Source organism: Pongo abelii, chromosome 18 (assembly GCF_028885655.2).
Source record: "Pongo abelii isolate AG06213 chromosome 18, NHGRI_mPonAbe1-v2.0_pri, whole genome shotgun sequence".
Taxonomy (NCBI): domain Eukaryota; kingdom Metazoa; phylum Chordata; class Mammalia; order Primates; family Hominidae; genus Pongo; species Pongo abelii.
Window position 1 is genome coordinate 66,561,517 of NC_072003.2, and position 16,470 is coordinate 66,577,986.

The following is a 16,470-nucleotide window of genomic DNA, read 5'->3' on the forward strand; positions in this document are numbered from 1 at the left end:
GACCCTGACGTGATATGAGGTCTTTTAATCTTGCTGCTGTACCATGCTCATTATGTGACTATGTCCTCATTATTATGTTTGCAAGATGGCTGCTGCATCTCTGAGCACTGCATCAGTTCCTAAGAAGGTGGAATGGTGAAATGTCTCAAACTTTCTTGGAAGCCCCATTAGGTGACTTGTGTTTCTGTCTCATTGGCTACAACTGAGTTACGTGGCCACCCCTTGCTGCAGTGAATCTAGGAAAGTGAGTAGTATTGATGACTTTCCTGGTATTGTTTTGGATCTTTTCGTTTCTTCAAGTGTACCATCAAAAATCCTCGTATTCTGGCTGGGCGCGGTGGCTCACGCCTATAAGCCCAGGATTTTGGGAGGCCAAGTCAGGCAAATCACTTGAGGTCAGGAGTTTGAGACCAGCCGGGCATGGTGATGCGCACCTCTGGTCCCAGCTACTCGGGAGGCTGAAGCAAGATAATTGCTTGAACCTGAGAGGTTGCAGTGAGCAGAGATCACACCGCTGCACTCCAGCCTGGGCAACAGAGTGAGACTCCGTCTCAAAAAAAAAAAAAAATCTAGTATTCAGAAGTATGTGACGGCAAAGGCCAAGCATCCTGGGCTGTACGCAGTGAGGGAGCTTTTTTAAGTTGGGGGCATTGTGGTCAGATTGTGCTTTAAAGGCATACTCCGATGGCTGTGTGGTAGATTGGGTTGAGGAGTGACCAAATGGAAGCAAGGAGAGACTGTTGAGGAGACTTTTGCAATGGTCTTAAGTGAGATTTTAGGGGCCTGAACTAGGAAACTTTTTATAGGAATGAAGAGGAGACTGAAGATTCCAAAAATATATAGGACATCAAGTGGGTAGGACTCAGTGGTTGATTGATTGTGGAGACAAGGAGAGAGTGAAGAGTCAAAGATGATGGCTCAGGTTTCTTGCAGAAAAAAAAAATTGTGCCACCAACAGAGACCAAAAAAGAGTAGAGGAGAAAGTTTAAGTTGGTTACCTTTTTAGACACAATGAGCCCTGAGGTATCTGGGTTTCCTTCATGTGCAGATCTTTAGCCACTAACTGGGAAAAGACAGATTTGTTATATGTTAATAAATATATTTTCCTTAATAATTTCCCTTGAGATTTTATTTGCTTTTTGTTGTCCAGAAGTTTCCAACATTTGTGTAGTCAGTGCTGTTCATCTTCATTTATATTTCTGGCTTTAGTTCATAGAGCCTTTCTTTTCCCCAAATGATAGAAGTATTTACCACATTTTTTAGCCTTAAATATGGTATTGGTCAGGATTTTATTTTGATGAGTAGGATTAAGTAGGTAAAGAAAATGGAAGAGCATTTTCAATTGTTAGAATATGATTAACATGACTTATGTTTCCAAGGTGTAGCATAAAATATGAAATACTGAATTTTTCTTTTAAAAGTACCTCTGACATTTTTTTTTAAATGATGTTGATGTTTCAGAAATACTCTGCTGTTTGTTTCTGTCGGAATAAAAAAGGCTGGACAAGGTGGCTTGCACCTGTAATCCCAGCACTTTGGGAGGCCGAGATGGGAGGATCTCTTGAGGCCAGGAGTTTGAGACCAGCCTGGTCAACATAGCAAGACCCAGTCTCTACAAAAACTAAAAAAAAAAATTAACCAGGCGCAGTGGTGCGTGCCTATAGTCCCAGCTGCTTGGGAGGCTGAGGCAGGAGAATTGCTGTAATGGGGTTAAGCCTATGATTTTCAGGTTGCGGTGAGCTGTGATTCCACCACTGCACTTGTACTCCAGCCTGAGTAACAGAGTGGGATGCTGTTTTTTTTTTTTCTTTTCTTTTCTTTTCCTTTTTTTTGAGACAGGCTGGAGTGCAATGGCGCAATCTCGGCTCACTGCAACCTTCGCCTCCTGAGTTTTAAGCTATTCTCCTGCCTCAGCCTCCCAAGTAGCTGGGATTACAAGCATGCACCACAGCGTCCAGCTAATTTCTGTATTTTTAGTAGAGATGCAGTTTCACCATGTTGGTCAGGCTGGTCTCGAACTCCTGACCTCAAGTGATCTGCCCGCCTCGGCCTTCCAAAGTGCTGAGATTACAGGCGTGAGCCACTGCGCCCGGCTACTGTTTCAGGAAAAAAAAAAAAAGCCCAAATCTTGTATTTTTTTTATAAATCAAAATTAAAATAGGTATTTCATGTATTCTGACAGCAGGAGGATGCATTAGCACAACAGGCCTTTGAAGAGGCTCGGAGAAGGACACGCGAATTTGAAGATAGAGACAGGTCTCATCGGGAGGAAATGGAGGTGAGAGTTTCACAGCTGCTGGCAGTAACTGGTTAGTACTTTCCCCCAAACTCTCAGGCTGTGTTTGTGATGTTTGTGCATAATGCTTTTTAATAGTTTAATTTTGTCTTCCATTTTTAAAAAGTTGTACTCTCTGACTTTGTATTTATTAAATGTAATTGCTGTAAAGAAATTTATTTTAATTTTAAAGTTGTAAATCAATTCCTCATTCATTGGTCTTCATAAAAATCATTTACTATAATAAGGTATATTTTCTCTTAATTCATTTACCCAAAATCTCACCTCTTTTTTTTATTTTTCAAATTATTTGTAAAAATCAGCTTATGTTAACATAGACTGCATATTTTTAGAACGTTATTAAAACTCTGGAGTAATATTACTTTCCATTTTTCTATGAATATTTGTCTTGATTTTATAACTATAATTGTCGGTCATTTGTGTGATTTTAACTAAAGGAAAATTTAATATTTTCAAACTATTCAAAGAACGGAATTAAACTTTTTCTTTTAACCTTTCTATTGTAAAATACAGAAACAGAAATCAACATTAACAAATCTGTAGCTTCCTTTGCTGGTTTACTTAGGATACATTTTTAAAAATAATAATAATAAATAAAAAATCTATAGCCCAATGAATTACTGTAAGGTTAACATCCTTACAACCACGGTTTGGTCAAAAAATAAAACTTTGAGCCTGAGCAACTCTGTCTCTACAAAAAGTAAGAAAATTAGCTGGGTGTGGTGGCACATGCCTGTAGCTTTAGTCACTTGGTAGGCCAAGGTAGGAGAATCACTTGAGCCCTGGAGTTTGAGGTTACAGTGAGCAGTGATTGTACCACTGTATTCCAGCCTGGATGACAGAGTGAGATCCTGCCTCTAGGAAATAAATAAATAATACATAAATAAACCTTTGACAGCTACCCCAGCAGCCCCTTCCATATATACATCTAATCATGACTTTCTCATGATTTCTGCTCAAAAGTAATCATTATTTTGATTTTTTTTTTTTTTTTTTTTTTTTTTTTTTTTTTTTTTTTGAGATGGAGTCTTGCTCTGTGGCCCAGGCTGGAGTACAGTGGCGTGATCTCAGCTCACTGCGGCCTCTGCCTCCCAGGTTCAAGTGATTCTCCTGCCTCAGCATCCTGAGTAGCTGGGATTACAGGCGCACACCACCATGCCCAGCTAATTTTTGTATTTTTAGTATAGGCAGGGTTTCACCATGTTGGTCAGGCTGGTCTCGGACTCCTGACCTCATGATCCACCCACCTCAGCCTCCCAAAGTGCTGGGATTGATTACAGGCGTGAGCCACTGCGTCTGGCCCATTATTTCGATTTTTATAGTTAATTTATTTCTTGTGTTTATTTAGTTTTAGTACCCATTGAAGTTTAGTCTTGCCCAGCTTTAAAATTTGATCTTTTTTCCCCCACTTTTTTTAATCTACCATGTTGGTTTCTGAATTTTGATGTGTCTTTTAATTGACAATGGAATTTTAATTTTTTTACACAAAATTGTACTCTGCTTTAAACAGACCTCAATTATAAAAATTAATATTCAAAGTATATACAAATTGTTCAGAAATACAGATTTTCTTTAAAAATTATATTCTAGGGCCAGATGCGATGGCTCACACTTGTAATCCCAGCACTTTGGGAGGCTGAGGTGGGAGGATTGCTTGAGGCTGGGAATTTGAGACCATCTTGGGCAAAATAGCAAGCCCCCATCTCTGCAAAAAATAAAAAATTAGCCAGCGTGGTGGCACATGCCTGTTGTCCTAGCTACTCAGGAGGCTGAAGCAGGAGGATAGCTTGAGCCTAGGAGCTTAAGGCTGCAGGAGCTATGATCATGCCACTGTACTCCAGCCTGGATGAGGACCCTACCTCAAAAAAAAAAAAAAAAAAGTATATTCTAGAAAAAATAATCAAGATAAGAACTAATGTGTTTGAAGAAGAGTGTTGTCAAATGTTACTGTATATCATGCTTCAAGTTTATAAACTTTGTATCAACATGAACATTTCATATAAGAAGAAATAGAAAAAGCACACATTCATCTTTGATAATCAAAACACATTAAAATATAATGTATCAACTAAACAGAACCATTTCCAGGTGTTAAAAATCAGTATTATGTACCTAAGATTGTTAAATTCATTTCCTATATACTTTTGGAATCTACAGACAGTAGAATAGTGGTTGCCAGGGGAAATGGGGGTTAGTTATTTAAAGAGTATAGAGTTTCAGTTTTGCAAGATGAAGAGAGTTCTAGTTGGTCGCATAACAGTGTGAATGTACTTAACACTACTGAGTGTATGCTTTAAAAATGGCTAAGATGGTAAGTTTTATGATATGTGTATTTTACCACTGTTTTTAAGTTTTAAAGTCAATGTTACATAATGAAGAAAATTTGTGGGTTTTTTCCAAGCACAAAATTATATGTACACTATTATTTAAATTAAGGTATGTGTGCGTGTGTGCATGCATGAGTGCAGACAGTGGCTAAGAGCCCAGACTCTACAGCCAGGCAGAAGTCTGAATCTGGCTCTGTCATTTACTTTGTCAGCTTGGACAGCTTATTTCACTTTTCTATGACTGAGTTTCCTGATCTACAAAATAGGAGTAATAATCCTGCCTGTCTCATATGGTCATTGTGAGGATTAAATGAGTAAATACATGTGAAACCACTTTTAGAGTATGTGCCACTGACTAGGTGTCAGGTGCTATTATTATTGTTAATATTATTTAAAGTACTACATAAAATTTCTAGTTGTGTTAAAATATATATTTACTTAGAATACGTTTAAAAATCAAGCCTATTTGGTGGTTAGTGTATGAAATAAATTTTGTATGTGTGTGTGTGTGTGTGATAGAGTCTCACTCTGTCGCCCAGGCTGGAGTGCAGTGGCACGATATCGGCTCACTGCAACCTCTGCCTCCTGGGTTCAAGCAATTCTCCTGCCCAGTCTTCTGAGTAGCTGGGATTACAGGTTCCCGCCACCACACCTGGCAAATTTTTGTATTTTTAGTAGAGACGAGGTTTCACCATGTTGGTCAGGCTGGTCTCAAACGCCTGACCTCAGGTGATGCACCTGCCTCAACCTCCCAAAGTGCTGGGATTACAGGAGTCAGCCACTGTGCCCAGACTTGAAATAAAATTTAATATCTTTTTTGGGGGAGGGGTGGGGGGAGATAGGGTCTCACTCTGTTGCCCAGGCAGAAGTGCAGTGGTGCGAACACGATTCACTGTAGCCTCAATCTCCTGGGCTCAAGCAATTCTCCCTCCTTGACCTCCCAAAGTGCTGGGATTACAGGTGTGAACCACTGCACCCAGCCTAAAATTTAGTGGGGTTTTTTTTTTTGTTTTTTTTTTTTTTCTTTGAGATGGAGTCTCACTCTGTCGCCCAGGCTGGAGTGCAGTGGCACATTCTCAGCTCACTGCAAGCTCCACCTCCTGGGTTCAAGCCATTCTCCTGCCTCAGCCTCCCGAGTAGCTGGGACCACAGGCGCCCGCCACCATGCCTGGCTAATTTTTTGTATTTTTTAGTAGAGACGGGGTTTCACTGTGTTAGCCAGGATGGTCTCGATCTCCTGACCTCGTGATCCGCCCGCCTCGGCCTCCCAAAGAACTGGGATTACAGGCTTGAGCCACCGCGCCCGGCCTAAAATTTAGTATCTTTTAGTGATTCCTAGATCTCTGTGTCAGTGAGTTAATTAATCTAATGGGCTGATAGCAGCTGAGGATGTCCCCACGAATACTTGTTAGCTAAGAGAAGAAAACGGAGGGATATATGTGATATATTTGTTTTCTTTGATGCTGTTATAATTCTTGTGATTTTCATATATGTGAATACAAGACTTCCACACCACGCCCTTTCTTTCTGTATCTGTAAAATTTAGAAGCTTTAAAATGTATAATATACATTTGTTACATTTCTGAACCTTTTTGCTCATGCTCTTTGTTCTCTGATGTAGAATGTTCTTTTCTGTCCGTCAAGGCCCAACCTGAATGTTGTCATTAAATGTCAGGCGTTTCCTCAGTCTTCTTAGTCATAATCATAAAGCCCTTTCATTCTGTAGCACTTTTTATTTCTACTAGTGTTCTTACTGAACAACATGTTGAAACAATTATAAACATTGGTGCCCTCCACTTTATGGCAATCCCATGCGATGGAGCCCCTGATTTTTGTGTCTTCCACATTACCTACCACAATGCTTTGTACACTGCTTAGTTGTTCATTGGATATCTTCAAAAAACAGCCCCTATCCTGCCTGTCTGAAAACTAGAATTATAGAAGAGCCTGCTAGGATAGTTCAAGTAGATAATACATATTTAATGGTCTCTGGAAAGATTCTAAATATTTATAATCTGTTGGTTTATATTAACTAGTTAAGTAAAGTAATAAACCCCAAGTGTGTTGGTCTGTATTCTGCATTAGGGACTGAGAAATATATAGATGAAAATGCATTGTTTCTGTCTTTGATCAGCTATCAGTCTTGAGGGAAAATGATGGATAAACAGATCATTGCAGTGTACTTTAGCAACCACCATACATAATGGAGGTTCAAAAAAGGGACAGCAACAGTGTAGAGGAAGCTTAAGTCTGCCTCTGCTTGGGAAATTCACAGGATAGTACACTTAGAGGGATTTGAAGGAAGAGTGTGTTTTGCCAGCTGGACAAGTTGGGGAAAGCATTCTGGGCAGGACAAACAGTGTATGCAAAGGCATGGAGGAGTAAGAGAGCCTGCCAAGTCAGAGAGTGTGATTGGTCAGTATTTCTGGAGCAAGCTAACATGGCTTTAAATGAATATGGGAATCATTTTCTAAAAAGTGCTCTTCAGCTACATTATAGTTGGAGATTAACTGTCTGACAATTAATGGAACAACTGTTGAAAGCTTTTGTATGTATTTTGCTTTACATAAAACTCTAGATTAATTGACTAAGAATTTTCTATTCTAAATTGCAGTGGCTCACGCCTTTAATCTCAGCACCTTGGGAGGCTGAGGGAGGATTGCTTGAGCCCAGGAGTTCAAGACCAGCCTGGGCAACATAACAAGACTTTGTCTCTACAAAAAATTTAAAAACTAGCTAGGCATGGTAGCATATGCCTGTGTTCCCAGCTACTTGGGAGGCTAGGTGGGAGGATCGCTTGAGCCCAGTAGGTCAAGGCTGTAGTGAACTATGATTGTGACACTGCACTCCAGCCTGGGCAACAGAGCAAGACCCTGTCTCCCTGACCCCACAAAAAGAAATAAATACATTGTTAATTTGATTTTTCTAATTTAAAATGTTTGAAGAATATTTTGGTATGTGAGTTTATATGTATATATGAACAGAAATATAGTCTGTTGATAGAAGTGTCACATAATTTCTTGCTCAGATAGATTATTTCTACTTGTTTTTTTGTCAGTGATTGAGAGCCTGGGCTTTGTAGTCAGGCCTAGTTGAGATTCCTGCTCCATCACTTGCCTCAAGAGCCCTAATTTTCTCACAGAAATTGAGTATTAAATGGGAAAATGCTTGTAAAGCACTTAGTATGATGCTTGGTATGTGTATGCCTACAGTAAATAATAGCTCTAAAGTACTTCTTTTTAGCACTAAAAGCTCCACCATAATGCTGGTTCCAGTTAATTGAGTTATTTGGCTAACAAGAACATCCTTTTAGTTCTCTGAAGTGTATCAAGGCACTTTCCCTGCATTATGACCTAGAGCATAGAGAAAACAGTTATATTTTCATCAATGATTTAAGATCCTGTAGTCCCTTATGGCAGTAATTTAAAACATCAGTTCTTGTAGAGAACTGTCATCTGGAAAATTGGGCTGGAATCTGACTCCAGCGCATGCACTGGCAATCACATAGGGGAGTTTGGGGTTTGTGTGTCTTTTGGCACTTTGCGTGTATATATTTTGCTTCTTTGTCTTTTTTTTCCATCCGTAAAAAATTCCTAATGTCAGCTTATTTTCTTGCAGTTTACCTTCTTTTTCCTAAAAAGAGAATATTGGAGAAAAATGTTGTTTCCCCTCTGTGTTTCAGATATCTTTAGAGATTCAAACATCATCTAATCTAACATTATTACAGTTGATAAAACTGAGAGTCTCCAAAAAATTAATTAACTTGCTCTCCCTCAAATATTTGGTTAATGGAAGAAAAAGTGAGTATTTAAACCAGTTTCCTAACCAGGAGGCCTGCACAAATACAGCTTAGCGCTGGGAGATTAATTTCCACACCACCCGTAAAGATGCTTAAGCTGAAAAATAAAATCTGCCAGGAGAGATTAAGAACCGTTTTGCCTGGAATAGAAAAGGGCTGAGGCAGAAAAGAAAAATAATGGTTCTAGTGGGTGGTCCTGATGCCTGACTGGAGAGGAGGGCCAGAGAACAGTGGTAACTCGTGGGTGGCAGCAAGTCAGTAAACGGCCTGTGGAAGCTTGAGATCCTAGCAGCACAGAGGCTTAGGGATGTCCTCCACTGTTTGGATAACTTCTGAGGCCTCCAGCCCTGCCATGCTAAACTTGTAACAGTGGTGCTCATGAGTATTTAATCTATGTGTAAGGTTAAGATTACTAAGAGGGGAAGCAGAACTCCAAGTGGTTGGTGACCCAAGGGGTTTTGATTTTCAACAGTGTCTTTTAACCTGAAACTAGTTCTGAAATTCCTTGAGCATTCTTCCGTTTCACCATGTGTAAAATTTAGAAAGTTTTCGATCCTTCATGATAGGATTTAGTGTTTTCTTTTTCTCATTTTTCTGGAACAGCCTATTTCAGTAGTACAATATTTTCTTTACCTTTCAGAGGTAATGGCAGATTATCATTAACTTGAAATGAGAAACTATAGTGAAATGAAGAAGCATTGTTTATGTTAGTAACCTTTACCAAATACTCTTAAATCATTGATATACGTTAAAATGATATACATAAGGTACAGAGTACTGTGTATAATATCTTACTCTCTGGGTATTTTTCCTACTCTATGGGTAATTTTTGTTTACATGTGCATTAGTCATTCTCTGGTAGAATATGTAAGAAACTGGAACTAGAAACTATGGGGGAGAACCAGGTACCCGGGGGACAATATAAGCAAATTATTATTTTTCACTGTATATCTTCTGTACCTTATGAATTTTGTATCATTACCTATTTAGAAAAAAATATAATTTGCTTTTAGTATTACACAGAATAATGAAAACAGAAGATTCTAGACCTTGCTATCTCTATTCTCTGGCATATAGGCTGTTTTTTATGTGAAACCCTTCCTTTATTTGAAATTGTATACAGAGCCCCACTGTATAAAATAGTTTTTTTAAAAGGCGCTGCTCTGGGCAAAGCCAGGGTAGGGATTATTTTGGTCTCCCTCTGGTGTCCCTGGGGGTGTTTTTACGGAACCCAGTGGGTGGCAGAACATAATGAGGACTCTGGATGTAGTGGAATGAGCACAAGGTTTTGCATCCCGGCTCCACTACTTGGTGCCACATAGCATTCAGAAAGTTGCTTATTCTCATTGAGCCTCATCAGTAAAAACTCCCAACCAGGCTGTTGCAGAGCTCAGTATCTGAGGCTTAGAATGGGGACTCAGTGGAAGCCAGTTTCTTTACCCCTCCTTTCTGTGCACTGGGCTCACAACATATCTGGAGTGGCAGAAAAGCAGTAAAAGTAGTCATATCCTAACTTTAGACTGTGAAAGTCGAAGATATTATTTTGTCAAGCTATTTTAGATTCTGGTGTTTTTTGTTTGGTTGGTTGGTTTGGTTTTTTGAAACAACCAGTAAAGGATTTTGGACTTTCTTGGCTCTGTTGGAGGCTACCAGTTACTCTGGGGGTTGAGTGTGACTAGAAGTGGGTATGAAGAGAACTTCCCACATTCTGGTAATGTTAGTTCTTGACCTGTGTGCTAGTTAGGTGGGTGTGTTCGCTTTGTGAAAATTCATCATTACATACTTAACAATTTGGGCACTATTCTGTACTTGTATAAAAAGAAGGCTTTTAAAAATAAAAAGTAATCACAGACGTTACTTTTGTGAAATGCTCTCCATTGGCATCTGTTGCTATATAGAAGCATCCTAGCGCCTTTTCTGTCTGAGAATCCTTCCTTGATCTGAAAATGTTGACATGTTTCCCATGACCTTTCTTTTTGGGGTATGTATGTCTATAACTAATTCAGATGTCTTTTATGAAGGAAGATTGAGGTTAATAAAGGACAGATTTCATGCTCTGATCATAGTTGAGTTGGAAAGATAGCAACTTGTACACTAGTCTCTGTTTCCAGAGACTGCCTTCACCTTGATTGGCCTTTTGACCTAAAATTGTAATATAGCACTCTTGGCTTTTAACTCAGCTCCAAGGTGACAGGGTGCATAAAGATATTTTCTCTGTTATCTTAAAAATGCCTACATTTGGTTAGATTATAAAGTGGCAGCAAATAAATGGTTGTCTTTAATGTCAGAGAATGGGTAAATTATTGTTTATGCTACTATGAGCAATTTTAATACAATTAAAATCATAGGAGAATTTTATGTGGAAACTATTTGGAAATAAAAACAGGCAAAAAGTTTTATGTGGTTTTTGTATTTGTATTTTGCATAGTTTTGGGGCCTTCAATTCTGTGTGGTCCAAGAAAAAAATCTCAGCCTCTATTTATTTTAAATTTCCAAAGACTTCAGTTTTCAAATCATTTAACTCTACCAATATTCTTTCTTGTGTACGGATAAATCAACATGAGAATATGTCTGTGCTAGGCCTTCCTGGGTTGTGTTTTGGGAAATGGCAGTAGATGAGAATGAACTGGGAGTATGAACTCAGACTGAGAATGAGAATCGGAAGAAGATTAATGAAGGAGGAAAAGGATATGAAATCTGACTTCCCCCACTACCAGAGGAAGAGAGTCTTGGTTCTCTATCAGAGGAGCAATAGACTTTATTAAGATTTATTTTTGTTATAGCCTTGTTTTAGTTTCTAAAAATTATTCTATCTGCAGGATATGGATTTTTCAACATTTGAATAGTTATTTGAAAAGTTCATAAATGTAAATGGGAAGCGATGAGCAGCTTTGTTATAATAACAGCATCATGAGTGCATCCTATGTGCCAGGCAGTGTACATTACAATTTTGGCTTTATATTTGATCTTTAAATGCTCTTGTAAGTTACCTCTTCATTTTGAGGAACCGAGGCTAAGAGAGAATAAGAAACTTGCCTAAGGTCACATAGCTAAAGTGGTAGAGCCATCATGGTCCAAGCCCAGAAATGTAGATTATTCCCACTATTTCATTTTAAAATGATACTTTATATTTGAAGTTTTCCTTAGGTTGCATACTTTGTAAGAACTATATTTTTTGACATGCCTGTTGGAACAGCTCTCGCAGTCTGCTTATCTGACAGATGTTTATAATTTGCTGACTTTTTTTTACCCTTTTTAAAATTTTTTTTTTTTTTTTTGAGATGGAGTCTCGCTCTGTCGCCCCGGCTGGAGTGCAGTGGCGCGATCTCGGCTCACTGCAAGCTCCGCCTCCCGGGTTCACGCCATTCTCCTGCCTCATCCTCCTGAGTAGCTGGGAATGCAGGCGCCTGCCATCGCTCCCGGCTAATTTTTTTTGTATTTTTAGTAGAGACGGGGTTTCACCGTGGTCTCGATCTCCTGACCTCGTGATCCACCCGCCTCGGCCTCCCAAAGTGCTGGGATTACAGGCGTGAGCCACCGCGCCCGGCCTAAAATTTTTTTTAAATTTTACTTTAAGTTCTGTGATACATGTGCAGAATGTGCAGGTTTGTTACATAGGTATACCTGTGCCATGGTGGTTTGCTGCATCTGTCAACCCATCATCTAGGTTTTTGTTGTTGTTGTTGTTGTTTGTTTTTTTTGGTTTTGTTTTTTTTTTTTGAGGCAGAGTTTCGCCTTTGTTGCCCAGGCTGGAGTGCAATTGCACGATCTTGGCTCAGCACAACCTCCACCTCCCGAGTTCAAGCAATTCTCCTGCCTCAGCCTCCCGATCATCTAGGTTTTAAGCCCTGCATGCATTAGGTATTTTTCCTAATGCTCTCCCTCCCCTTCCCCTCTACCCCTCGACAGGCCCCTGTGTGTGATGTTCCCCTCCCTGTGTGTGATGTTCCCCTCCCTGTGTCCATGTGTTCTAATTGTTCAACTCCCACTTATGAGTGTGAGCATGCAGTGTTTGGTTTTCTGTTCCTGTGTTAGTTCGCTGAGAATGATGGCTTCCAGCTTCATCCATGTCCCTGCAAAGGACATGAAATCATTCTTTTTTATGGCTGCTTTTTAACCTTTTTAATGAGTTTGGGGAAAGTGCATTCCTTTCTCTCATGTTGGGACTTAAAATTTGTGCTTTGTGTCTCTTCCAGACTTAGCAATAGGGAGAACTAGCAGTGACTAAGGAGGCTGACATTAATGCCAGTTGTAAGTTAAAGGCTCATCTTTTCCATAGGTCTGATTCTGTGTTCTGACTCTGCCTCCAACTATGTTACTTGGGGGAAATCACTTAACCTTAGTCTTAGGCTGTCATCTGCACAATGAGAGTTGAATCAGATCCCTCAAGTACTTTGCCACTCTAAAATTCTATAATTCTATGTTCAGAATTTTATTTATTTTTTCTCCCTTCCTTCCCCCTGAATTTTATTTTATTTTTTTTTTAGAGACAGGGTGTCATTCTGTCACCCAGGCTAGGTTACAGTGGTGCAATTTTTTTTTTTTTTTTTTTTTTTTTTTGAGATAAAGTTTCACTCTGCTGCCCAGGCTGGAGTGCAGTGGCCGGATCTCGACTCACTGAAACCTCTGCCTCCTGGGTTCAGGCGATTCTCCTGCTTCAGCCTCCCGAGTAGCTGGGATTACAGGTGTGCACCACCATGCCTGAGTAATTGTTGTATTTTTAGTAGAGATGGGGTTTCACCGTGTTGGCCAGGCTGATCTCGAACTCCTCAACTCAGGTGATTTGCCCACCTTGGCCTTCCAAAGTGTAGGGATTACAGGCATGAGCCAAGTGGTGCAGTCTTATATCTCTCTGCAGCCGTAATACCCTGGGCTCAAGCAGTTCTTGCCTCAGCCTTCCAAGTAGCTGGGATTCCAGCCACGTGCTACCATGCCCAACTAATTTTTAAAAATTTTTTATAGGGGCAGGATCTCACTATGTCACTCAGGCTAGTCTTGAACTTCTGGGATCAAGTAATTGTTCCACCTCAGCCTCCCAAAGTGCTGTAAACTGTAGGCGTGAGCCACCATGCCCAGCTGTTCTTTTAGCCAAGTATCAAACAAAAAGTGAATGCTACAGTATCTGGACATAGTACACGCTCAATAAAATATAGTTGTTTTTAATTGTTAGGGAATTTTCCCATGAAGAGTTTCCAGCAGTTTTTTTTTTTTTTTTTGACATCTCAATATGAAAAGAATGGAGATCAACCAGGAAATTTTCTTCATTCTGGATACTCCCTCCTCATGGCTATTTCTGCATAGCTCTGACCAGTAGGGAAAACTCAAGCTGCTGGTGTCTGTTCTTTCGTCTCATTTGGAGTCATCTTATGACTGCCTCCTAGCAACTCTATTTGCCTTGTTCCTGGGAGTTGATAATACTGAGAGAAAACAGGAGAGCAACTAGTAGTAAGAGGTCTGTAGCACAATGTTGAGATTAATTCTTCATGAATACTAAGAACAGATTTGTGTTCTGAAATCAGACTCATGGATGTGTGCTTTATATTAAAACCCCAATTCTGAAATAACTGTTATTAAAAGGTTAGAATCAAGGCCCTATGACTGAGGAGAAGGAAACTAGAAATTACAAACTTTGTGCTTTTAGGATGATGGAGTTCAGAGTTTCTTTGCCATCATGTAGTATAGTTTACCCATAGAGGAAATCCTTCAAAAACCTTCATTAGAAAACTGCCATAGTAAGAAGTCCTGCTTCTTAAAGCAGCTGCTTATTCAGCTGTTAAGTTCTAGTCCTATGGAAGCTATTTTACTGAACCTAAATCTGTTTCTGTATTTGTTTCCTTCATATGACGGTCAATACATCTTCCCTTCTAGCATTAATGTCCTCCCAGATCTCTCATTCTTCCCTCTTCTGCTCTCATTTGTACTGTTAGACTTCTCCCTCTTTTTTTTTTTTTTTAAAAAGAGATGGGGATCTCACTATGTTGCCCGGGCTGGTCTTGAACTCCAGGGCTCAAGCAATCCTCCCACCTCAGTCTCCAGAGTGCTGGGATTACTAGCGTGAGCCACCGTGCCTGGGCCCCTCCTTTTTGTTCCTACTCTTGACTCCTCATCACAGTGTCTTTCCTTACATCTTCCTCAGAGCCTTCACAATGTAAATAGAAACGAAACCCACAAATAATAGCAAGACAACTTTTCTTCACTCCTGTTCTCTGTGCTTTTATCAAAAATGTAATATTTTAAACAAATCCATGGCTACTTCTGTGCAGCTGTGACCAGTAGGGGAAACTCCAGCTGCTGATGACTGTTCCTTGTCATATATTTGGAGTAATCCCATTATTAAAATAATTTGAAAATTATTTTTGCCCCAGACACAAAAGCTGAAATACTCTTTTCACAAAGTATTATTGGTAGGTTAGTAGTGATTTATAAATATATAATTAAGATTGATTTTTCTCAGTGTTTCTTCATTGCTTGGCCCCTTTCTAACCTTCATTGACTGAAAGCAGATGCTTATATCACCATCTCTGATTTTGCAGAATTGATCTGTCCTTCCACTGCGTTTAGCATTGATTGTGTATGGAACATAAATTGCTTTTCTGATGCATATGTATTCCATAGCTCTTTCAATCTGTGACTATGCACTATAACCTATTCAATTGAAAAGAATGTGCTAAAATTTAGTCATTGTCCATTCTGCTAACAAAAGCAGTTAAAACATGCTAGAGAAATATATCAGAATTTTAAGAAAGAGGCCGGGTTTGGTGGCTCACACCTGTAATCCCAGTGCTTTGAGAGGCTGAGGCAGGAGGATCACCTGAGGTCACGAGTTCAAGATCAGGCTGACCAACGTGGTGAAACCCTGTCTCTACTAAAAGTAAAAAAAGTTAGTCTGGCATGGAAGTGCATGCCAGCTACTCAGGAGGCTGAGGCACGAGAATTGTTTGAACCTGGGAGGCTGAAGTTAACAGTGAGTTGAGATCAGGCCATTGCACTCCAGCCTGGGCAACGAGAGCAAAATTCTGTCTCAAAAAAAAAAAAAAAAAAGGCTGGGCACGGTGGCTCACGCCTATAATCCCAACACTTTGGGAGGCTGAGGTGGGCTGATCATGAGGTCAGGAGCTCAAGACCATCCTGGCCAACATGGTGAAACCCCGTCTCTACTAAAATACAAAAAATTAGCCAGGCATGGTGGCATGTGCCTGTATTCCCAGATACTCGGGAGTCTGAGGCAGGGGAATCGCTTGAACCCAGGAGGCAGAGGTTGCAGTGCGCCAAGATTGCGCCACTGCACTCCAGCCTGGCGACAGAGCAAAGCTTTTTGCTCAAACAACTGGTAAAATGGAGTTGCAGTTATCTAACATAGGAAAACTGTTGCTACTTGGGAAGGTGAGGCAGGAGGATCACTTGAGCCCAGGAGTTTGAGGTTGTTGGGTGCTATGTTTGTGCCTGTGAATAGCCACTGCACTCCAGCCTGGGCAACACAGCAAGACCTCATCTTTTTTTTTTTGGAGACAGAGTTTCCCTCTTGTTGCACAGGCTGGAGTGCAACAGCGCAATCTCGGCTCACCACAACCTCTGCCTTTCTGGTTCACGCGATTCTCCTGCCTCAGACTCCCGAGTATCTGGGAATACAGGCGCATGCGACCATGCCCAGCTAATTTTTGTATTTTAGTAGAGTTGGGATTTTGCCATGTTGACCAGGCTGATCTCGAACTCTTGACCTCAGGTGATCCGCCCACCTTGGCCTCCCAAAGTGCTGGGATTACAGGCGTCACCCACTGTGCCCAGCCGACCTCATCTCCTTAAAAAAAATGAGTTAATTCAGCTGGGCATGGTGGCTCACGCCTGTAATCCCAGCACTTTGGGGAGGCCGAGGTGGGTGGATCATTTGAGCCCAGGAGTTCGAGACCAGCCTGGCCAACAGGGCAAAACCCCATCACTACTAAAAATATTTTTAAAATTATCCAGGTGTGGTGGTGCATGCCTATTCTCCCAGCTACTCGGGAGGCGCGGCAGGAGAATGACTTGAACCTGGGAGGCAGAGGTTGCAG

The 16,470-nt window shown here is 40.4% G+C and overlaps 1 protein-coding gene across 4 annotated transcripts in view; it reads left to right on the forward strand.

Moving 5' to 3' along the window:
* CBFB (core-binding factor subunit beta) overlaps positions 1 to 16,470 on the forward strand; it is a 73,910-nt gene that overhangs the window by 52,621 nt on the left and 4,819 nt on the right. For 2 of the 4 annotated variants that reach the window (XM_024233492.3, XM_024233494.3), the window contains one exon: positions 2,183 to 2,278. In XM_024233492.3, coding sequence (XP_024089260.1) covers positions 2,183 to 2,278 — 96 coding nt within the window. Of the gene's footprint in view, positions 1 to 2,182; positions 2,310 to 16,470 lie in introns of all 4 variants that reach the window. The other 2 variants (XM_024233493.3, XM_063717661.1) reach the window with 1 other exon arrangement.